The sequence below is a fragment of the Saccopteryx bilineata genome, chromosome 6 (genome assembly GCF_036850765.1).
Source record: "Saccopteryx bilineata isolate mSacBil1 chromosome 6, mSacBil1_pri_phased_curated, whole genome shotgun sequence".
Lineage (NCBI taxonomy): Eukaryota > Metazoa > Chordata > Mammalia > Chiroptera > Emballonuridae > Saccopteryx > Saccopteryx bilineata.
Genome location: NC_089495.1, coordinates 21,111,046 through 21,136,249, shown reverse-complemented (window position 1 = coordinate 21,136,249; position 25,204 = coordinate 21,111,046). Strand labels below are relative to the sequence as shown.

The 25,204-nt window shown below is 42.8% G+C and overlaps 1 protein-coding gene across 1 annotated transcript in view; it reads right to left on the bottom strand.

Annotated features, from left to right (window-relative positions):
* Positions 1 to 12,445: 12,445 nt before the first annotated feature.
* LONRF1 (LON peptidase N-terminal domain and ring finger 1) overlaps positions 12,446 to 25,204 on the bottom strand; it is a 28,363-nt gene continuing 15,604 nt past the window's right edge. The window contains exons 7-12 of the mRNA XM_066236240.1: positions 24,734 to 24,848; positions 21,532 to 21,653; positions 18,518 to 18,676; positions 18,241 to 18,403; positions 16,707 to 16,859; positions 12,446 to 13,316 (exon numbers count right to left, since the gene is read on the bottom strand). Of these exons, the coding sequence (XP_066092337.1) occupies positions 13,158 to 13,316; positions 16,707 to 16,859; positions 18,241 to 18,403; positions 18,518 to 18,676; positions 21,532 to 21,653; positions 24,734 to 24,848 (871 nt within the window). The 3' untranslated portion in view covers positions 12,446 to 13,157. The remainder of the gene's footprint in view (positions 13,317 to 16,706; positions 16,860 to 18,240; positions 18,404 to 18,517; positions 18,677 to 21,531; positions 21,654 to 24,733; positions 24,849 to 25,204) is intronic.

The following is a 25,204-nucleotide window of genomic DNA, read 5'->3' as shown; positions in this document are numbered from 1 at the left end:
CATCTTGACTCAGATAGGTGACTTTGTATTAGAGACTTCCCTATTGTGTATATTAGATTAAAAGTTTGGATTTCTACACTATAAAATAGGGGCAGAATAGGAGCTTGCGCTCTTGGTTCCTGAGATTATCATTAGAAGAGAGAGCAGAGCAGATAGCAGAAGGAGGCCAGGAGAAGCAGCCAAGATGGCGGAGTGCTGAGTGAGATGCCAGTTTGTGTAGAGTTTGTATCTGGGATAAGGAAGGAGATGGGGAACAGAGGTGAATAAGTCTGGTGAGCTAGAAACCTTTGATTCTAGGAAACTCGGATAAGTCAGTAGCTTTGTGAGCACTGAATGTGACTGGGTTTTGGAGCCCAGTGTGTGTTTTTACTTGCCCGCCAGGTACAAGCTAGAATTAAAGACTATGGCCCACCAGTTTTGGGCTCTGTTGTTGCTTTACTGACTGTCCGAATCCAATGCGAACCTGCATGGGCCGGGCTGCTGTGATAGTGGCCCTGGCCTTGGCTTCTGGCTTTACATCAGGGGTCCCCAAACTTTTTACACAGGGGGCCAGTTCACTGTCCCTCAGACCGTTGGAGGGCCAGTCTATAAAAAAAACCTATGAACAAATCCCTATGCACACTGCACATATCTTATTTTAAAGTAAAAAAACAAAATGGGAACAAATACAATATTTAAAATAAAGAACAAGTAAATTTAAATCAACAAACTGACCAGTATTTCAATGGGAACTATGCTCCTCTCACTGACCACCAATGAAAGAGGTGCCCCTTCCGGAAGTGCAGCGGGGGCCGGATAAATGGCCTCAGGGGGCCGCATGTGGCCCGCGGGCCGTAGTTTAGGGACCCCTGCTTTACATTCTCCAAATTAAATAACGGTGAAGTGATCAAGCTGAAACTCAAACCAAGTTCCGCTGAATCCAATCTTCCCTGTTTACTTACTGTTCACACTATGTCCTCTAGAGCAGGGGTCCCCAAACTATGGCCCGTGGGCCACATGCAGCCCCCTGAGGCCATTTATCTGGCCCCTGCTGCACTTCCGGAAGGGGCACCTCTTTCATTGGTGGTCAGTGAGAGGAGCATAGTTCCCATTGAAATACTGGTCAGTTTGTTGATTTAAATTTACTTGTTCTTATCTGGCCCCTGCTGCACTTCCGGAAGGGGCACCTCTTTCATTGGTGGTCAGTGAGAGGAGCATAGTTCCCATTGAAATACTGGTCAGTTTGTTGATTTAAATTTACTTGTTCTTTATTTTAAATATTGTATTTCTTCCCGTTTTGTTTTTTTTCTTTAAAATAAGATATGTGCAGTGTGCATAGGGATTTGTTCATAGTTGTTTTGTTTTGTTTTTATATAGTTCAGCCCTTCAATGGTCTGAGGGACAGTGAACTGGCCCCCTGTGTAAAAAGTTTGGGGACCCCTGCTCTAGAGCGTCACCACGTTCAGAACTGGCGCAGATCACAGAGAAGTCAGTCTGAGTCCTTACTTGTATGGGTGGGAAAACAAGGCCCCCACAGAAGAACATCTCCCTGAGACTGTGTACCACTTTGGAGAAGACCCATATTTCCTGATTACCATCTGAAATCCTTTTGCTACTGTCATTCATCAGATAACAGAAATTCCAGTAAAGCCCTCAGGACGCGGGGATAACATTCCCGACATGAAGAATAAGGTTTCATTTTGGTCATTTGAGAACTTTCATATCATTACTTTTCTGCAAGTCAACTGTGGTGGCATTGTGATAAAAGTTAAATAATATCCTCTGCACCAGTGAGTTATTGTCATAGCCAGGGGTCTCCCTTAATTTCTTCCTTGTAGCCGATTTAGGCTTCTCTGGCTTCGTCTCCTGGTAATTTCCCCCTTTCTCATGGGAAGCAAAGCTTTGCGCAGCAGCTGTCCCGCCCCCTGTGACCTTCCGCAGGTTCAGCGAGGCCAGGAGCCAGGAGGTGCGGCTGCACACAACGGGGTCAGCTTTCACAGCAGCTCCTGGGGGCAAAGAAGCGCGGGTGGGTGCAGCACATTTCTCCTCAGGTGGCCCGGTGGGGTAGGGGCGTGTGTGTTAGTGGCCGCGGTTGTCTTGCACATTTCACAACACAGCCAAAGAAGAGCCTGCTTGATGCAAAGACACACCACCACATTCTGTGTGGCGCCAGCTCTCCAAGCCTGGGCCTGAGTTATGGGAAACCCGAGGAGGAAGTGACGGCAAGATGGGAAGTACATCTATCACCGTGCCTTCAGGAGTGAGCACATTGCTCATCGGAGGAGAAACGTTTCTGGAAAAGTCTTCCTCTCCCAGCTCCACCCCGGACCACCCTCTCCTCCTGGCGCAGGGAAACACAGTTCCCAAAGGCTCCTCCTGGCTCTCAAACACGGCAGGTCTTCCCCACCTCGGAGCCTTTGCATATTGATCTTTTCACCTGTCACGCTCCCTTGACCACTGTCTCTAAAATAGATCACCAGGCCAGTGCTTTCTATCCACATTCTATTTGATTCTCTGACTGCACCAGTCACAATTTTAAATTACTTTTTGGTTGCACAGTAAGTATTCTCTCTCTCCAGCTGGACGTTAGGATCCATGAATCTATACAACGATCGACTCTCGAAATCAGTGCCCAGCATGTGCTCAGTGTGCTGAATACGTGTGCGCACAGTGCTGAATGAACACATTTGGCTTGGCCAATTAGATGGATAATTAAGATCACTACTAAGGAGTTCAATTTGAGTGAAAAATTTGGGGGAGGGGGGATGTAACAAGATGAAATTAAGGTGTGACAATAACAACTCAATGGTTTTAAGCCAGAAAATTCATTTATTAACAGTTTTGTCATTCCTAGGGCAGAAGTAGCCTTTGAAATTAAAGAACTGATTTAAGTCCAGTCCGGGCGCATGCGTGCTCCGAATTGTCACGATTATGGGTGTCTGCATGTGCTCGCTCGTCCTCCCCCCCCCCCCACCAAGTTATGGCCTAGGAATTTTATCATAAATTCTAACCTATTTTTCGAGGTATTTTTTTCTCAGAGAAAAACAGTTCTACCCCTAAGAGAGATTCTGGTGCTGTGAAAACTGCATTATTTCACCTTGCTGCATTTGTTAGGGCTCACTTGGTTATTGTTAGGTCAAAATGTATCCTCAGGGCTCAAAACTGCCCCCTCCCAACCCTTCCTCAGTCAGTAGCGGTGAACTGTACTTAACCTTTAAGTTGACCAAACAGGAGCCCGTTGCCACAGGAGCCCGTTACCAATGGAGACGAGGCGAAACTGCAGAAGGAGCCTGTTACCAAACAGAAGGCCAGAACCGAAACAGAAGAATACCGCAAGCCCAGGCTAGAAGTCTGGTAACCAGCATCAACAGAAAGTTCCAGAAGGAGGCAGCAGAGTATAACACTAACCCTCTCACCCGGCTCGGGGCTGACTCTGACGGGACTCAGCCCATCTGCACCCAGGTGTTTGCAATAAACCCTCTTTTCCACACATGGGCCTCTGCCTAGTTGATGCGACTGCTGCGGGTCCGGACCTTTCAGTTATGAGTAATAGACTCCAAGCAGGGGTCCCCAAACTTTTTACACAGGGAGCCAGTTCACTGTCCCTCAAATCGTTGGAGGGCCGCCACATACAATGCTCCTCTCACTGACCACCAATGAAAGAGGTGCCCCTTCCGGAAGTGTGGCAGGGGGCCGGATAAATGGCCTCAAAGGGCCGCATGCGGCCCGTGGGCCGTAGTTTGGGGACACTTGCTCCAAGAGAAGCTGAGGGAAGCAGGTTAAGGGATGTATTACAGGGACGCTGTTGGTTTCTGATGGAACTCACGAAAAACTGAATAACCGGGCCTCGGGGCAGCCTCTCACAGTGAAAGCACTCACCTCTGAGGGTCGCAGACGGTTTCCACAGGAGGGCCAGCCCACAGGAGCTGGCCAGACCCTCCCAGAAATGTCTATGATGTGACCTGCTGAGTGCACACGATCAGGGCCATTTCCTCAAAGAGATAACAGTTCAAGTGGGTCGTGGACTACTCATAGAACACTTCACATTATGCAGAACACCTCCACATATAACTATTTTCAAACTAAAAAAAAAAAAAGTCATTGCTTCACTTACAAAACCAAACACACTTCTACTCTGTTACTATGCAAGTGAGATATGGATGGGAATGAGAACTCATTAAAATTCACTTTTAAATTAATGATGCCAGAAATTATGTTGACCTTTGAAGTGGTCATCTTAAAAACCTATTTATTCTAATGTTGTCATTCTTATTTTTTGGACATCCATATATGCCCCTGTGAGATATGTAACAAATATTTAACTTCTACAAAATACAAGGTATCGTTATTATCTTTATATTTTATAGATGACAAACTAAGGCCTGGAAAGGTTAAATAACTCATCTAAGATTTCATGTACAGGAAACATTAGTAGAAATATTCACTTATCTCTCGGGCTTCAAAGACTATGGTTTAAAAAAATATTCCACTTTTAATATGGAGGATATTTTCCTATTTTTTAAAAGCTGGTTTAAAAGCACTATGGCCTCTGAAGCCGGAGACTGGTCCTGTTTTATCTTCAGATGTGGCAGCACCATCTAGTGGCGAAAAAGGCCCTATTGCACTCATCGGACAACTAACTCCATTTTTAAGGGTGACAGAGATTAATTTGGGACTTCCAATTAAAAATAAAATGATTAAATATAGATAATTTCTTTCCATGGAAAAATTGCACTAAAACAGAGCTAATGAAAGGAAAATGTCATTAATCACAGAGGCTGAGAACTGGAGACGAATCCATAGGGGACAAAAGACTTCTGCAAATATTTAGAAGACAGAAGACAGATGGTAGTGACTTAGGACAGAGGAAGTTCATGGTTTTATTCTCAACATGTTCACTAACATTCATCAATAGCAGACTAATATTCAGTCCCCAACAATGAAGTTTGAAGCAGAGATGAACTTATGTACTTCTCTGCCTGTATGAGATAAAGCAAACACTGTTTGCTTACCGATGCGGTGACATTGATGAAATTTCAGACAGTGTTTGAATCATTGCTGATAGGAGTTCGGCAGCACCACCACAGGCTCGTTGCTGCCCAAAATGAAGAAGGGTACCTGTCTTCCTTGGTAGTTATTATAGTTTATACAGAAGAACTCTGGGCTTTTTGTTCATGCTGTTCCCTCTATCTGAAGCTTATATCCTCTCCTTTTCACCTGATTAAACACTACATATCTTTTTTTTTTTTTTCTTTTTTTTTTTTTTTTTGTACTTTTCGGAAGTTAGAAGCAGGGAGGCAGTCAGACAGACTCCCGCATGCGCCCGACTGGGATCCACCTGGCATGCCCACCAGGGGGCGATGCTCTGCCCATCTGGGGCGTTGCTCTGCCGTGACCAGAGCCATTCTAGCGCCTGAGGCAGAGACCATAGGGCCATCCTCAGCGCCCGGGCCAACTTTGCTCCAATGGAGCCTTGGCCGCGGGAGGGGAAGAGAGAGATAGAGAGAAGGGAGAGGGGGAAGGGTGGAGAAGCAGATGGGTGCTTCTCCTGTGTGCCCTGACCAGGAATCAAAACCTAGGACTTCCAAACTCCGGGCTGATGCTCTACCTCTGAGCCAACCCACCAGGGCCTTAAACACTACGTATCTTTAATATAGCTTAGAGTCTCTCCCTTCAGGAACCTAGTATAACTCTCCATCACTACTTATCCAATCACTGCACATGGCCCTGGTTTTTAATTATCTGTTGCTGCATTCATCTTCTTCACTATAATGAGAATTCCCGGAGGGCAGGGACTTGGTGTTATTTATTTTTGTTGCCAAGCATCTGGTGGGCATAGTAGATGTATATTTCATGAATGAACACTGAGAAATAACTGCGGGCGGCTTCACAACAGGCCTAGAAGGAACATTTACACTCGCAACTGTAGTGGGAGCTCTCCATCCCCTGCGATTTCTCAGGCTGCAGGGCCGAGGACAGGGTTGAATTTAAGATGTAACAGTCAGGGTGGAGCACAGGAATGTCGGTGACCTACGCTCACAGTTGTTAAGAAACATAAAGAAAAATAACATGGTGATGAGTTGCTGAGGGAGTATCCTCTGGTTATCTTCCTCAGCCAAAACCAACAGTATCAGTGTAACAAAAGAATTGTGTAGCCTGACTTACAGAGATGCATACGTCTTTAGGACCAGAGAACTGCTACAAAGCTCTATGTGACAACCCACTTGCTCTTTTTCTACTTGAACATTAACTTATCTTCAGATGTGGCAGCGCCATCTATTGGCAAAAAAAGACATAGACCTTTTGAATGATTTTCTTCATTAGACAACTAACCAACCCCATTTATTAGAGTGACATTAATTTGGGGCTTAGACAGTCTCAACCAAATGGGGGATGAACTAGAAAACAATTGTTGTGAGGGTGAAAATGTGTTACACAGAGCCTTTAAATGGTACTGCTTTACTAGCATGAAGTTTGAAATGTGATATTTATTCATGTGTCAATGTTACAAATTTTGAATCCTTGAAAGCTCACCGAGGGAGTTTTTAGATTTATTGAGACTTATTTCTGCAACTAAGGAAATGTGGCAGATGGTGCTTCCTACAGTATTGGTTTTTCCAATTTTCTACCAATTTAGTATGAAGAAACTTTCTGCAAGCCTCTTCTGTCTAAAAACATGTGCAAACTGTGAATAGACGGCTTACGTGGCTAGATTATAGGAATAGTGAGAAAATTTCATATTTTGCTTTTTATATGTCTGTGTTATTTAATTTTATTTTAAAATGTGTAATTATAATTTTATGTTTTTTAAAAACCCACCAAATCAATCATCTAAATCAGTGTGTGATAACCTCACATTTTAGCCTTTGGGCAGTATTCTTCACGGCATTTTCAAGCCTTACTGTTACCTACCAGAAGGAAATCTGAGCCTAGATACTTACAAGGGAGTACTCCTGTTTCCTCCATTCACACCCCCCCCCCCTCCCCAGGGCTGTGCAGGAAAATAGGCTAGAATGAAACAATTCTAAAAGCTTGACATTTCAGCCTGCAGTTGACCTTCCTGGCCACCAGGTGATGCTTGTGTACCTTTACTGGGAAAGAATTGAGTAACAATTATCTAGAAAGAAATTTTTAGAAATTTGGGACATTTGACAAATCATCAGATGAACTCATGGAGAAATTAAATGTAGGTGTTTATGGACACATTTTTATGAACAGATCAAAAACTGGAAGTTTTGAGAGAGCTGATATGAGTATTTCAAATACCTGTCCCAGGGTTGGCTTCAAGATAAATGTTAATATTTTTGGAACCAAAGATCTAACTGTGGAAAATAGTACTGTCTTACTTAAAGAGATTTAAAGTTTCTCCATTTAGCATTCTTACTCATCATATACTATCAGTAGTATGGTGCAGAAGTAGCATACAAATCTGTTGTTAAAAATAAAAATAGCTTAAGGACGGACTGCATTGTCCCAGTAAATATGTGGATACCTTCCACTTTATGAAATTTGTTTCTCTGCAGAACCCATTGAGCTCTTAATTTTGAAACGTGAACCAAGTTAGTAGTAACATGAAGTCATTTGTTCATATTCATCTCCAGGTAGGAAATCATTCTATAGGTGTTTATTGAGAAACTACTATAGAAGCGAGGTTCTAGAATCATTCAGATGTTCTAACTTGGGATGGGAGGATGGTTTTTTATTTATGTCTTACATTTACCAGCTAGTCCGAATGGATTTATAAATAGATGTTCCTGGAGCCAAAGGCATGATTATTTTGAGTCTGATCTGCTGATTTGTTCCTAAGTCCCTTCCTTCTTCATTTTTGCCAACTTTATCTCTACTTACAAATTCTCCAGCTCTAGAATCATAACAGATTATTTACTAGAATCAACTTTAATCTAAAAAAGAAAGTTTGGCCCTGGCCGGTTGGCTCAGCGGTAGAGCGTCGGCCTGGCGTGTGGGGGACCCAGGTTCGATTCCCGACCAGGGCACATAGTAGAAGCGCCCATTTGCTTCTCCACCCCCCCTTCCTCTCTGTCTCTCTCTTCCCCTCCCACAGCCAAGGCTCCATTGGAGCAAAGATGGCCCGGGCGCTGGGGATGGCTCCTTGGCCTCTGCCCCAGGCGCTAGAGTGGCTCTGGTCGTGGCAGAGCGACGCCCCGGAGGGGCAGAGCATCGCCCCCTGGTGGGCAGAGCGTCGCCCCTGGTGGGCGTGCCGGGTGGATCCAGGTCGGGCACATGTGGGAGTCTGTCTGACTGTCTCTCCCCATTTCCAGCTTCAGAAAAAAATACAAAAAAAAAAATTAAAAAAAATAAATAAAAAAGAAAGTTTGAGCCAATTTCAGTCCCACTTCCACATGGCCTATGCATCATGATCCTCATGTCAACCTAAAATGAATGCTACCCTCATTTTCCAAGGTTGCCGTACCATCAGCTGGGTAGCTTCAAACAATGTAAATTTATCCTTTCACAGTTCCAGAGACTAGAATCCAGAATCAGGACGTTACAAAGGTCATGCTCCCTCTGCCTCCTTTAAGGGAGGATTCTTTCTGATCTCTTCCTGCTTCTGGTACCCTCAGACATTCCTTGGCTTATAGATGCGTCAGTAACATCCGCCTCCATTTCTACATGGAGTCTTCTTTGTGTCCGTTTCACATGGCATTCTCCTTTCTGTGTGTCCCTCTCCTCCCATTCTTATAAAAATACCAGTCAAAAATTAAAAAAAATAGCATCACATCAGATGAAGTCAGATTGGATTAAGGGCTCATTCTAATATGTCCTCATCTTAGCTAATGACATCTGTACAATCGGCCCTATTCCCAAATACGGTCACATTCTGAGATTCCAGAAGTTTAGGACTTTGACATGTTTTGGGAGGACACAATTGAACCCACAAATTACTTAACTATTTAGTGTTTCAGTTTCCTCATCTGTACAAAAATACTTAGTTTATAGAATTTTTATGAGAATTAAATATGGTGCTTACTACATATTGAAATTAAACATGGTCTTTTTCAATTATCAAATTGTGACAAAAAAATTCTTTAAAGCTACATTTAATATTAGTGAACAACCAAATGTTATTTGGAGGCAGGTCTGTAAGAGAGCTCATTTATTATTAAGCTGGGTCATAAATGTCTTCTCTAGTTAAAAATATTAAACTTTATTTTTAATGTTGGCATTTAAACATTGGTTTAGAAAGAGAAGTCCTATGTTGAGCCGGTCACCTCATTGCAGAGCAGTGCCAACCAGCTTTCTGCTAGTCGTTGGTCCATCTGCGTACGTCTGTCTCATTGTTTCCCTTTAAAATAGTTCCCCAAGAAAGAAAGTAGATTCTTTTGTTAGTCTTGAGCTCTGGGAGAACTGTATTATTTCTATTTGTTTTGTCTCTTCGACTCTCAAACTTCTATGACATCGACATTAAAAATTTATCTTCTTCATCTCAATTTTCCTCCTCCTATTCTGGCAGCATTGATTCCTGGACTGTGGTCTGTGACATGCCCCCACTCAACCCTCCACCTCATTCATGCATCCTCCTGTTTAGCTCATCTACTTGTTTATGACTCATTCTTTGATTCCGCCAACTTTTCTTGAATGCGTCTGTGGTGTCAGGAACCATTTCAAGAGTATTTCTTAGATTCCCAGAGTGGTTTTGGAATTGCACATTTGTTGTCTTGTTTAGTGTTTTACCTCAAATCCCTAGGATTTGACCCTTGACGCGTGTTGTCATTTGGGACCCCTGTGTGTCAAGCCCTCACTGATGGTGGGGCTACACAGAAACCCACAGCCACGTGAGCAAGGTCGGAGCTCACTGTGCAGCAGGCTCTCCATCCGCCCGGGACCTGGAGCTAGTTAAGGTTCCATGGGTCTTCCTTGGCGCAATGCCCACATCCGGTGCCTTGGCCGGAGAACAATTGCTGCTGCCCAGCCCAAGCGGAGGAATGGGCCGAGCGATCCAGCTGTCAAGGGTGCCTCCCTGTGGAATCTCCCAGGGTTCCAAGCCACTCTCCAAGTCTGGGGCTTCCCTGCAGTCCTCCATTTCCGCAGAGCCTCGCTCTCCCCGGGATCTAGCAGATGTTTCTGTACCTCAGATGTTCCTCAACAGCGCTGGTCAGCTGATGGACTTTCGGTTTCACAATGCCACGGCATTTCATTTTCACGACTGCCACTTTTTTCAGATTTGGGGAGGAAAAGAAGGCTAACCTTTGCAATCTAGCCATCTTATCCAATTTTCCCTCCTAACTGGCATTTATTTCAATTCTGTTCAGCGGTCAGTCTAGGTCTTGGAGCTTAAATCTGTCTAAATTGCTAGATACCGGCCATAATACTCAGGAGAAGGGTTTGTATTTAATTGCTATCTCCCGTGAGTGCCAGAAGTAGACGGAAAATGCTCTGGAGTTCATCCAGCTGAGGGAAGGCGTCCGGGTTGGACCTTGAAGAACAGGAAGAACTGGACATGTAGAGGCAGGTGTATCAGACAAGAGTGGCAACTAGCTACTTTGACTTTAAGTGTTGAATTCATGCCAGAATTTAGCTACTTAAAGTGATAAGGGGAACAAGTCTGTCTTTTTTGTTGTTTTGTTTTGCTTTTCTTTCTTTCTTTTTTTTCTGAAGCTGGAAACGGGGAGGCAGTCAGACAGACTCCCGCATGCGCCCGACAGGGATCCACCCGGCACGCCCACCAGGGGGCGATGCTCTGCCCCTCCAGGGCATCGCTCTGTTGCGACCAGAGCCACTCTAGCGCCTGGGGCAGAGGCCACGGAGCCATCCCCAGCGCCCAGGCCATCCTTTGCTCCAACGGAGCCTCAGCTGTGGGAGAGGAAGAGAGAGACAGAGAGGAAGGAGAGGGGGAGGGGTGGAGAAGCAGATGGGCGCTTCTCCTGTGTGCCCTGGCCGGGAATCGAACCCAGGACTTCCGCACACCAAGCCAGTGCTCTAACACTGAGCCAACTGGCCAGGGCCTGCTTTTCTTTTTAAAATAAACTCTATGGAAAGTTCAAAATTCCCAGAAATTTAAAAAAAAAAAATCTCTAGACAAAGCAACTATCAGAGATCATCTACCACAAAATTAAGGTTAAATGATAAATAAAATCCATGAATTCTTTTTAGTACATGTGTACCTAGAGACCCTTAATGCCCATTTGTGTATGTGCGTGTGCGCACATACATGTGAACACATGCACACATACTGAACATAAATCCAATACTAGGTAACTCCTAATGCCTCCTACATTTGAGAATTATCAAATAAACTCTTCATTTCTACTACCCAAACACCATTTAACAGGTATTGAATAGTTTTGTATTACAAGAAAGTCTAACCTAATACTTCAGAAACTATTGATAAAGTACTTTTGGGCAATGGCCCATTCTTTATAAAATATTTTCTGCAGAACTAATGAACAGATTCTCAATTAGTATAATTGATGGGGCAAAGGGTGGTTCTCTAGGCAATCATTTCTGCATATACCTTTTTATAAAAATATTCAATATTAAAAGATGATTTATATATATTTGGAAAATCCTAGCTGGGAAACTGGAGACTGAAATGGTCAAGTCCCAAATGGATGACACGTATTTATCCTAATCCTAAAGGGACATGGATTTTTACAAGGCTGAAAAGCAATGCTTTAGAGCAGTGGCTTTCAGCCTGTTTACACCTAGGACTGGCGAACACAGGAGAATTATTTTAGTGGACCGCTAAGACAGAATTCACCCTGAGCATAAGCAAATTCAACTAAGATCACTGGGTCCATAATCTTCATAGAACATTAGGGTGGTTCACTCTTTCATGGAGAAGCACAAAATTCTTGGCTGCCTTAGAGGATGGTTGTAGGGCCTCCGGCCTTCTTAAGACACTGCAGCACTGTGGTAAAAATGTGACCAAAAAAATAGTTTGAAAGATAGTGTTAATGTCTCCTAGCATAAAACAGTACGCAACGCTGTCCTGTCACTATGCAGTTTGATTCCTCCACTGACTTTTTACGTTGACCTAAAATTTAAGAAAAAAAATTATTATGAATTTAGCTTTTATTCAAAATTAAATAAGCAAAAGCAAATTTTTCAAAAACTTTTACAAATTACTTACGTAAAAGAAAGTTAATAGGGACAGTCATAAGTCTGCAACAAATAATTACAAAAGTATCTAGGGCAGCATGAGTATAACCATGTCACAGCATGGCCCTCTAACTGTGATATGAATAAGGCATAACTAACATCTGCACCAAGACCAGAATTAAAAAATAAAACATACTGGAAAAGCTTAGGTCTACGTTAAGCTTCTTCTCTTCTCTCAGATCATTAATGGGTTTATACTATGTAATTTTTTTAAACAAACACATCATGTCAAACTATAAATTACATAGATGGGCAGTTAATGTGGGCGCCCCCTAAAATGTACAAACTAACTGGTACTGGACTGAGTTCTCCACTTGCCTTTATGTACAATGAAATGTAAACCATATTTTCACAGTTTTAAGTGTTTTATGAATAGATGCACAGTACCATATCAGGTTTGCAACTGTTCCTGAAAACTGGCTCTAGGTTCTGCACCCCATGCCTGCTGGCCACTGGGATGCAGGTATTTACATAAATAAGAAAGTATCATAGACAATGGTCAAGACAGTTCAGCAAGAGCAGGATTTCCAACAGAGTGATACTCAATACCATAGTTTACGTATTTGTGCAAATATAAGCATTAGGACAGAGAGATCTGAGGCAAATTCCATCTGCAAACACTTGTATCGCTACTGTTGTAAACTTGGGCACTAACTGACCCTCGGGAGCTCTGCTCTCTATGGCTTTTTCTTTGAAGATCTTAAAGCCAGAGAAAATGCACACGTACTACCCACACGCTCACACACGCACACACACACTCCACATTCACACACAGTTCTCATTTCATTTTAGAATGTGGTACATAGTGCAACTTCATCACAATGTAGAGGTTTAACACACATTCGCTGCGTGTTTTTCTGTGCAAGTTCTTAGTGGTCTAACTCCTAGTTGAGGGTATTCATTTGCAGAACCACATGATTCTGGAGGTTAAGGAAAAAAAAAAACCTCGAGTTTCATTACAATTCTCGAACCAGCACTGGATGTGCAAAGGCCGCGGACAACCTGGCCGACAACACAGCCGGGTTAGGGTAACTTGAAAGGGAGATCTGAGCAGTCAGTTACTTAGATTGGTCTCTAGAAAAATACGTCAGTATGTGCTGTATCTTTGTCAAGCGTTCTTTCAAAGACTTCATTGACAGGACTGACAGCTGGTATCGGGGATCCACAGGAAGAACTGCAAGAAGCCACCAACACCAGGCTGGTCCATTAGGAGTCACCTGAAAGTAATCAACATTTTATAGTATTAGTGAAACAAATATTACGTAACAATGACAATAACAAGCCACCACCAAGCTAGCCTTTGCTGAGCACTGTCCCTTATCAGGTCCCATCTCAAATTCTTGTAACAACCATGCAGGGAAGGCTATTATTATAATCATGTAAAATGGGGAACTCAGAAATGTACTGCATTTCCCCATGTTTAAGATGCACGCTTTTCCAAAAACTTTGGGCTCTAAAAACGGGGTGCTTCTTATACAGTGGTTGTAACATTTCAAACACCATAGATGGAACTGAGGAAGAGGCAATATATGAAGACAGTGATTCGTCATCAGACACAGAGGAGGACAAGCAAATGGATAGGAGTTTTGACAGTGATGAGGAGTTGTATGAATTTTATGATGAATAAAACTTAAGTTCACCTGACCAGGCAGTGGCACAGTGGATAGAGTATCGGACTGGGATGCAGAGGACCCAGGTTCGAGACTCCAAGGTCGCCAGCTTGAGCGTGGGCTCATCTCCTTTGAGCAAAGCTCACCAGCTTGGACCCAAGGTTGCCGGCTTGAAAAAGGGGTTACTCGGTCTGCTTAGCTCCACGGTCAAGGCACATATGAGAAAGCAATCAATGAACAACTAAGGTGTCGCAATGAAAAACTAATGATTGATGCTTCTCATCTCTCTCTGTTCCTGTCTGTCTGTCCCTATCTATCCCTCTCTCTAACTCTCTCAGTCTCTGTAAAACAAAACAAAACAAAAAATTGAGTTCAATAACTTTATGCGATACATTTTTTTTTCAAATTTCAGGACCCAAAATTAAGGTATGTTTTACACATGGGAGTGTCTTACACATGGGGAAATACGGTTGTACATTGTCTGAGACTTCTCAGCTCTCCTCGGCAGAGCCGAGGGTCAAATACAGCCTGACTGCACCTCCCAGCCACGCTCTCTCCTCTGCACTGAACTGCCTGGAGGAGACTTCTCTCCGTGTCCGGCTCCTGGCATTCGGGGCCAGGTGACTGTCGTGATGAGAACTGTCCTGTGCACTGTGGCCTCCTTAGCAGCACCTCCCCACTGTGACAATCAAAAAGGTCTCTAGCTATTGCCAAATGTCCCATGGGGACAAAACTGTCCCAGAACTGCTTTCTTAAAATATGTATTTAAAACGTTTTTTAAAAGTTAGTTGGTATTTTAAAATTTCTTCAAAGAATTGTGAAATCCTAGGAAAGCTATTAGAAAAACATCTTAGCTTCTAGTTTCTTTTGGGACATAAACATATCTCCAAAGAAGCCCCTCTGAGGTTGCAAGGATTGACTACTGGCTACTGCAAGAAATAAGAATTTATATAAAAGAAATTTTAATCTACCTTTACTAGCACATTAAATTGCTTCCTACTAAACCCAAACATAAAATTTCAGAATGACAAAAGGAGTTATGACATCAGTATTGATCTCAATATGCCCCTAGAATCAAAGTAGGTTTCTATATTTATGTACTGCCTGTGCAGCCACGACTACCTCTTTCTGCCTATCAGAGACAACAGGAAACTACATTTCCCAGAACACCCTTCCTCATACGGTTCCAGGTTAGACTCAACCAATGAGAGGCGCTCCTGTGAGACGTGAAAGTTGGAAGAGAAGAAGCCACTATTCTTTGGAGACTGTTGCCACATGTGGGGACAGGTGAGATTTACAGAAGCTTCTAGAGAACTCCTGAAAACCACCTGCTCTGCTGCTGCAGAGGAGACACTGGAGGGGGCTTCCCTGGGATTCCTAAAGGTGAAGCAGCTACCGCAGGGTCCTGTGCAACAGCGAGCTTCTCTGTGGCAGCAGAGGGGTGCCGGGCACACTGACCATTGACTGCCCCCGGGTCTTCTCTGGCCGGGAGTCGGCGCTACATCCTGCAATGAACCCTGCATTCCCAGAACGCACGGAGCGGCTGCTCGTTTTCCGGACTGAATCCCGACATACCCAAACTAACAGAAAGGAGGTGGAGGACGGGATAGTAAAGGCGAGGGTGGTGAGGGCAATGGAAAGATAATGTTGAATTTTTCTACAAGTTTGTTTTTTGTTTTTTTCTGAAGTTAGAAGCGGGGAGGCAGAGAAACAGACTTCCTCATGAGCCGACCACCATCCACCCGGCATGGCCACCAGGGGGTGATCCTCTGCCCATCTGGGCCATTGCTCCGCTGCAACCAGAGCCATTCCAGCACCTGAGGTAGAGGCCACAGAAGCCATCCTCAGCGCCCAGGCCAACTTTGCTCCAATGGAGCCTTGGTTGCAGGAGGGGAAGAGAGAGACAGAGAGGAAGGAGAGGGGGAAGGGTGGAGAAGCAGATGGACACTTCTCCTATGTGCCCTGGCCAGGAATCAAACCCGGGACTTCCACACACTGGGCTGATGCTCTACTACTGAGCCAACTGGCCAGGGCACAAGTTGGTTTGTTAACATTTAAAATTTCCTTATGTAATTCTGTGCTCATCAAAAGCTATTTCCACCAAGTTTAATCAGATTCAGGTAGACAGGATAAAACAAACATGCTATACACAAAATGAGTACTCAGTGGTCTGATACTGAAATTTCAAGTCCAGATTAAGATTCGGGTGAGATTCAGCCTTAGACTAACGTTAGAAAACAAATCAGAGGCAGTGTGTATCATGGCGGGATGTACTATCTATCTTCATATATTTATAATCATTCCTACATGAAATCTATACCCTCTGACCACAAAGGTTTTATTCAATTCAAAATGCTTATGCCTAAGTTAACGCTCTGATGAGTCTAATAAGCTCAGATTTCCAGGATGAGGGCCCTTCTTTTATGCCTCTTGCAGTGCCTGCTTCACAGATCCATCACTCGCCCAGGAAGTGCGTGCTACACATTAATTAAACTTAAATGCGAACCCTGAGCACCTGAGCTAGACCCTAAGAATATCAGTTTCCTCGGGAGTAAAACATTAAACATAAAGAAACAAAAATGAATGTAATTGCCAGGGTGAAATTTGGGAATAAAAGGAGAGGTGAGAAAAAATTTTTGAAAGCACAGGAAATGCCACATCTCTCAACTGTCAGAGGAACAGCTGACCGGCTCAAAAACAGTTGTCCCGTAGTCACAATGTACTCCATAATACCACGTCCCATTTCTAATTGCTTCCTTCTCCTCTGTACCATGGCTTCCTTAGTTAAGGGGTTCTCCTTCCTTGCTTCCCCCCCCCCACACAGGCATCACAGCGGACACCTTCCCCTCTGTCCTGGTGTCCACTGCACTGGAGAATGTGGTCAGGATTCTCAAGATCAGAAATGCTGTGTGAAAAGGACAATAACAAAAAAAACATCTACTCATTTGGTTTATTTAAAAAGTGAGACTTTCAGAAACAACATCAAAGCCATCATACCTGAAGGTTTTCCTCCCTCCTGGGCATTGATCCAAAGTGCTGAAGAATTTGGCTTCGAAATCTGTCTCTTAAATTCTGAAACCAGCTGCAGGCTTGAGAGTACACCAAGTCATGAAGCTGTCTGAGATTCTCTATCTCATCTTCATTCTCCACCTAGAAATACAGCAGTTAGTGAGACTTCCGTGTGTAATCGTCCCTGTCTAATATCACCAATGCTACAGAAGTGGAGGAACAAGTCGAAAACCAGGGAGTACTTACTTCAGTGCTGGATCAGAAAGGACTACTCTTATGCAATATATATCATATGTTTCTGTGTCACATAGCGCCAGTGGGCCACACTAACGGGCAACAGAAGGCCTGACCGCTGCCCAGCCTTGCTGAGTAGCAATGTTCTGTCACAGAACCCCACTGACAACGCACTGTAACAGCCCCAGTAGGAGGAGGCATTGGATTGAGAGTGAGTTCTTGGACTAAGGTCTACTCCAATTTGCAATTCCTTTTGTCTTTATGGATCAGTGGCTTTTGAAAGGAGTGGGACTAAAAGTGGAAGAACAAAGCTGCTACAAGGGAAGCCTGAGGGAGGGGGTTTAGGTGCCCGTGAGGTGGCAAAAAGGCTAACAGAATGGAAGACAAGCAGAATTATCTTTTACCAGGGAACTGGGTTAAAAAACAAAACACAAAAAATGCAGCAAGTAACTTAGCATGTAAAGATAGAGGATAAATAATTCAATGATGAACTTCTCCTGCGGTCAAGGCCCAAGGCTGTGGCCATCTCCCTCATCCTCCACGCACCCTTCAGACTAGGGATCAGGAAACTGAGCGTAGAATGAAATGCACCAGCCTTCCAGCCTGAGCACAGAGTAGTCTCACAGGACGCCGGTGGGAAGATGGAACACTAACGCACCCATCTCGCATTGATTTCTTCAACACACATTTACATCCCACTCACTGCCTGCCAGGGTGCTCTGCTCCACATACATTAGCACAGCCTAGCGAAATACCAGGCTTGCCTCAGCCTTTACACTTCGGGGATGACTCACTATGAAAACAACACAAGGGACTCTAGAAACATTCTGAAATATAAAAGGTGAGTCTATAGCACATAAGAGACCAAAAAAATACTTTTCATTTTTGAAAGATTGTAAACGAATCACAAAACTTGAAAAGGTAACTTTAAAAGGTACCTTTGCACAATAATGTGAATGTACTTAATGCCACTAAACTGTACACTTAAAAATGGTCCAAATCCAATCAACTGCTCCAGTGAAGAACCTATGGTGCAAACACACTACACCGTAGGCACCGTACTGGTGGCTGAGCCTGCAGAAATGAAGAGGATGTGGTTCTACCGAGTTCTCCTGGAACTCACAATGAGGAGCAAGGTGAGAAAGAGGTGAATCGGAACTGATCTGCATCAGACTTGCTGAGGCTCTGATAGAAAGAAGTGCTTCATCTGCCTAGACAACCGCCCCGACGCCTGCACAGAGCCTCAGACCGAGTGCACCAGGGCGCTGGAAAGCAGTGCCCGTAATACCTTCACATCTTCCAGATACTCGATGTCTGCAGTGCAGTATCCATCTTTCATTCCTCTTTTCAAAACCCGAAACCGCTTTCCTCCAACTGTATCCACCACAGACCTTCCATCAGGTAAGAAGTGCACATTTCTAATTTGTAACATACACCCATAATCTGCAAAACTAAAAGAAAAATGAATTAATATCAAAGTTCAAGCAACAAGAACACAAATTCTCAACAATATTCAAGGAAAGTTTCAATATAAATAAAAATATTTAAACACACAAAAAGCATACCTATTCTGTGTATCACTGACACACATCCCAAACTGCTTAGTTCCAGTTTGTATACTTCTTCGAATCATCAGTCTGTATCTTGGCTCAAACACGTGAAGAGGGCAAGGCACAGTGGGGTAGGCCATAGTGCAAACGAATATTGGAACATTCTTGGTCAGGCTGAAGAAGAGAGAAGTTTTATTATTATATATCAGAACATACAACCAAAATGAGTCAAGCTTGCAATAGAAATAAATTAGTATAAAACAAAAGGAAATTAGGCCTAAAGTGATTTTATTCTTGGCAAGAACAAGACTCAGCATCACCTTTATTGCGCTCACATAGATACAATATTAACACTGAAAACCCTGTCTGTGATCCTCATATGTATACAGGCTGATTAGAATTCGAGATGCCAGGTTATCATATAGAGCTAAGTACCTTTATGAATCAAAAGCAGTTGATTATAATTACTATTTTATATTAAAAATCTGTAACATGACAGTATTTTTTATCTGTAAAACACTAAGTTACTCTTAGATAACAATAAGAAAATATGAACTCCCACAAAAGACAAAAATCAAATCATCAAAAATTCTTAGGCATTAAAAATATTTTCAAACTTACTATCAAAAATAGGTATTTCAGCCCTGGCTAGTTGGCTCAATAGTAGAGTGCTGGCCTGGTGTATGGATGTCCTCAGTTTGATTCCCAGTCACGGCACACAGGAGAAGCAATCGTTCACTTCTCCACCCCTCCCCTCCCCCTTCTCTCCCTTTCTCTCCCTTTCTCTCTCTCTCTCTCTCTCTCTCTCTCTCTCTCTCTTTCTCTCTCTGTCTCTCTGTCTTCCCTTTCCACAGCCATGGCTCAATTGATTTGAGTGCTTTGGCCCCAGGTGCTGAGGATAGCTCCACGGAGCCTCTGCCTCAGGTGCTAAAAATAGTTCCTTTGTGAGCATGGCCACAGATTGGCAGAGCATCAGCCCCAAACAGGGGCTGCTGGGTGGATCACGGTTGGGGTGCATGTGGGAGTCTGCCTCTCTATCTCCCCTCCTCTTACTTGTAACAGAATGGAAAGAGATAATTCAATAACATTTTTCCAGATAATTAAAATGATACGTTCTCCATTGCCAGATTGACAGAAAATAAGGAGGACACAGGCAACACCCAGCTTTGCAAAGTGTAGGGAAGCTGGCAGAGCAGGGGCGGATAGCAACAGTGCAACCACGGTGAACAAGAATTTGGCTATATACATCAAGAATTTTTTTAAATGTTTGTATCCTTTGAACCAACAGGCTCCCTCCCCCGCTCCCAGTACTAAAAGAATGTTCAATGTAACACTATGTATAGTAGCCAAAACTTAGCAGCAAAAGGAGAGGACTAGTGAAATAAATTATGACATAGTCATAAAAAGAGATACATTTAAATGTCTATATTAAGGAGAAGAAGAGGTTATGGAATAATATGAATAAAATGATCCCATCTGTGTTTAAAATGTATTTATATATATTAAAATCTAAAAAATATATACACCAAATGCCAAAAGAAACTTTTCCCCTGCTCATTTATATCTTCTAATATTTCTTCAAAAAGACCTCGTTACATATGTAAAAATATTTAACAAAAACATATTTAATACACAATGGATAATTCCTTTACTTTTAAAACTGGATTCAACCATCACTGAGCACTCTCCTTAACATAAGAACTGAACAACAGCAAAAGCAACCTGCAGACCTAGTATCGAAACCTGTAAGGACCTAAGCGTGGAGGAGGAACCTCCCTTCACAAGGCCAGTCTCATGGTCAGCAGCCAGATCCCCACTCAGCACCCCCACCCATTGCTCCACCTGTCATTCGTGCAGTGCACTTCTCTGTGGGTGGTCTGGTTGTGTCACTGTTTAAGATTTTAAAAGTATATCTGTAGCTTTTTTATTGCCAGCTTTTTGCAGTGTTGATCAAAAAAACTTCATCAGAATATTTACTACCATAAAACACCACAATAAAATATCAGTTTCATGAGAAGACAGCTCAATATCGATTTCCATAAAGAAAAGATCAGATGTCTTTCTTCCAGTGAAGGCCACTGGCCCAATGGGACACTGGGGGGACACTGGCTGAAAGAACAGTCTGCCAGCACAATTACATTTTTCTTAGAAAGTGAGGATAAAATCTTCAATTTATAATACGAAAAATAATGGAAACCAAAAGTTCAATAAAAACAGTATACCAAAATTGCAATTTTGTTCTTTAGCATGCTAGTTAAAAGAAAATAAAAGAAAAAGAGTTAAGAAATTAAAAACCAATGGAAGATATTTAGAGACTCAAGTGACTGGTCAAAGAAGGGAAGATATTGGAGAAAAATAGTACAAGAAAGAAAGGTGTCCAGAGGAACAAAACCAGGTTCAACCTACCCAGCCCAACCAGCCATGATGTGCTCTTAATAGTAGTCTGTTCCACCAATCCCAGCGTTACCTCCAGGTTCCTCACATTCCTGTTACTAACTCTATTCTGCTTCAAGGCAGTATTTTCATTAACTAAGAATTTGGCCCCTAAATCATTCTTCCCCCACCCTTTGCCCTTTTCCATTTCAGTCTCAGGCCTCAAATTCCCACCTTCCAAACCTCTAACTGGCTAAACCTTCCACCAATCCCGACAATTATCCCCCCCCTTCCTCCTGCCGGCCTTGATACCTGAGGGCTGCTGTTCCCAGCAACCTCGGTTGCTAGCTCCACCTTCAGTCCGGGTGCCAATGCCTCCTGTCACTAAGAGACCCTCCCCCACCTAAAACACTGCTTCAAAGCAACGGGCTGAGTCAATAATTCCCAGCAGAACATAGGGAAGTTACCAAATGAACTTTTAAATAATTCTGTTTTAGGACAGGGGAAGGTGAATGATATTTGTTTAACATAAGCCTTTGACTATATGGGTTGAACTAAATAAAGACAGGATCCAGCTTGCACTTAGAAGGTTTCTCCTTCTATTTTAAAGGGTAGTAGTTTGCAATTTGATTGTGTTTTTATGAGAAGAAACTTACTGTGAGAGTTCAGCAGTTTCTTCATCATATATTTTTTTTCTCTCAGACAGCTCATCAGGCAGATACTTCACTATTAATTCTTCCAACAGCTGTGTGACACAGTACCTCCTATCTGCTAGATACTAAAAGACAATATTATTTTACATTCCAGTACTTCTTTCCTATAGTATAAAACAGGCAAAACAGTTCAGCAGATAGAGTAAAGCCTTTATTACATATTCACACAGTCAATCCTGAATGAATTCGTGAGGGAACTTCACAATGGGTGGTGCTAGGCAGGCACACTGAGGCTTGCTCAAGAGCAGAGAGACTCGGTGCAGCCCGAACCAAGCCCTCCAGTAAGGCCTGTGCCTGGCTCTGACCACAGACCCTTCATTAGGGGCTGCCAGCCCTGCCCCACCTTCCCACACCAAAGGCCAATTTCCATCTGACAGCTCACGGGCACCTGAAACTAGCATTTTCACTGAGAAACCAAAATAAGGAATTAAGAAATTGGTATGTGTGCTTTACTTTAAAAAAGCAAAATTAGCCCACCCCCTTTTTGTTCCCCATTTCAGTGGCAGTTTCCAGATAGTTTTGTTTTCTTTCAGATTCTCCTTCCCCTGCCACCTGACTACCACTCAGACCCTTACCAAGAGGTAGCTTTTCATGTAAGAGTCCCTGGACTCTATAAAATGGTACATTTACACTCCCTTCATACCCTGAAAAACTGCCGCTCTCATGCATTTTTGTGTGGTTATTCCAACTGCTAAAAGCCATCTCTTCCACACCTGCTGACAAAAAAGCCCCTTTCCAGGTCTGGCTCCAATTTTACCTTTTCATAAAGTCTTCCTTAATTGTTTTTCTGTCTCCCAAGAACCCCTCTTTTACTGCTTTTACCACATGAAAGGCAGTTACCATGCTCTGCACTGTTACACAGATGGGGACAAATACATCAGTTCTCTGTAACGGACTAACAGCTGCACAGGGGCGGGACCAGTCCGAGTGTGTGCCCCGAACTCCGGACAGAGAAACTGCCCAGTACAAATTGATTTAATAAAGGCGGTGAGGAGAAATTCTTGGGAGATGACGATGAGACAAGAAAAGCCATGCTTTCATCTGAACATGCACAGAAACTAGGGTTTTGTCCCCATCCAGTGAAAAACGGAGTGGGGAAGATGAGAGGTTAGGAGATGGGTAACAGCAGAGGTTTTCAGAGGGCAGCATGAGCCAGGGCTCATTACAATGCAGACTGCTGTGCCCACCCGGAGTTTCTGCAGTAGAGGCTCCAGGGTGGGGTCTGACCCCTCCCACAGGCTCCTGGTGACCAGCGCTGCCGCGCAGGAAAGCACTCTGAGAACCACCGATAAGTGGTACTCCTGAGCAGATAATGCAGCTACAGTCAACTGACAACTGTTTTATAAAATTAATCAAATTACAGACATTATAAAAGCAATTTTATTAGTATTTTTCTATTAAATTAATAAAGATGTTTTAAAATGTAATGCTCATGTATTAAATTTAAGGAAATATGGCCTCTCTTACATTACTGATAGAAATCTAAATTTTTACACTTCTAGGGACCTAGCCAATTTGGCAATTTGTTTTAAGTCTTATAAACATAAGACCTTTAAGCTAGTAGCTTACTTCCCAGGAACTTATCCTAAGGAAATGATCAAAGACATAAAATATGGTAGATATAAAAAAAGAGAAACAAAATAATTTACAAACCCAATAATAGGAAAATATTAAATCATTATATTATTATACTGCCATGAAAATTCTATCTTTAAAATATGTTGAAAAAATGAGCAAAATAAACTCACAGTAGGAAAAATGTTACACTGTAGACCATATCAATTTTTACTTCTTAAAATATATATTTAGATTGGACAAATTATATTATACAGGGTATTTTCAAAGCCAGGACACAGGATAAAGTTATTTTTAAATAGTATGTTAGTTGTATTTTTAAATAATATGCTTATTTTCTTTCAAACTCCAAACATTTTTTTAAGATGCAGTACCTCTAAATTTAAAGCAATATATCTAATTGTTAATCTAAAAAAAAAGCATAATAAATATAGATGAGAGTATCTAAAAACTCTGGAAACACAGGAAAAATAGCATATTTAGAGTACTTCACCTAAAAACACTGAGTATACTAGTTGAACCTGTAATTAACAAACTCTTCAATAATAAGTTTATCTTGTTTCCTGATTTTGTGAACATTCTGCATAAGATTGTATGTTTTTCGTATCGGTTTGTTATATAGACACATATATCAAACATAACAATACATATATATTATACTTATAGAGTCATGTTTTGTACATAGAAAATAGTTATTATGTTCAATAGTAAAATGGTTTTATCAACTTTTTATTCATATTTGGAAGACACTTTATGTTTCAACAATCCTGTCAACCACCCGGGACAGGATCACTGTCCCTGACCAATGCCACCGGCACAGCTGGAGCTGAGTGAAGGCTGTGGCCTCCCCGCAGAGAGGTCCAGTGCCCTTGCACACTGAGGGGTGCTGTCCTCCCATCCGCTGCAGTGGACACCCACCTGGGATCTAGCCGTCCTAACACCGGCTATGAGCGCTGACCACTACTCTGTGAGAAGGGGTGTGGGCAGCCGTGTCTCCCTCTCCTCTCTAGAGCTGTCCAGTAGGGTGGTAGTCACAATCAATCATATGTGCCTACTTACATGGAAACTGATAAAAATTAAACAAACTTCTTGGTTGCCTTAACCATATTTCAAGTGCTTCACAGCCACATGTGGCTAGTGACTACCAGGACGGACAGCACAGAAAAAGCGCATTTCCATCAATGCAGAAAGTCTACTGGACAAAGTTGGTTCGGATGTTAAGGGGACTGAACTAGGTCACAAATCTGACCTATTATTGGGGGTGGGAGGCAGGGCAGTTGGGTTTCCCCAAATTGTCATTAAAACTGAACCTACTCCTGACCTGGTCCTCGACCTGTCCCCTTTGTTGAAGCATTAAGTACAGGGAGCTTGGTCTCCAGGGGCTCTCTGCACTCCCCTACCTTCTCTCACCTCACGGTCTTCAACCCTAACATGCAGATGAAACATTATCTTTTTCAGTCACTCAGCATATATGATGTAGTTCATTCTGAACCCGATAATCACTGTGTCTATAGCTGAGCAGAAATAAAACCATGCTGCCAAACTTAGGACCAACAGATAAAATGTTTACCTCTTTTAAGCTTTCTTTGCAAAGGGGACAATATGGTGTATGATCTAAACAGCGTTCAAGACAGTTCTTACAGAATGAGTGTCCACAAGGGGTTGTTACTGGCTCGAAAAACAACCTGAAATCAACCAAAGTGCATGTTAGTCTTCACAGGAAACTAGCGTTGGAAGAAGTGGGCAAACTAATAATAGAACCATAGCACTGATCTCTATTTAGAGGAGGAGGAAGGAGGGTCTGGTGGGCAGAAGGGGAAAGGGGCAGTGATCAATGCAATTACACTCTCCTGAGAAACGTCTTAAATGTCCTCTATCAATGGAGGAGCCCTGCCAAGTCCCCAGAGCTGTACTAACATCGCCACCACTCGCCGCATGCGGCACTATGCACATGAAATGCGGCTGCTCCAAACTGAGACATGCAGTAAACATAAAATACATGCCAGAGTTCAAAGACTAAATGCAAAATAAATAATGTAAA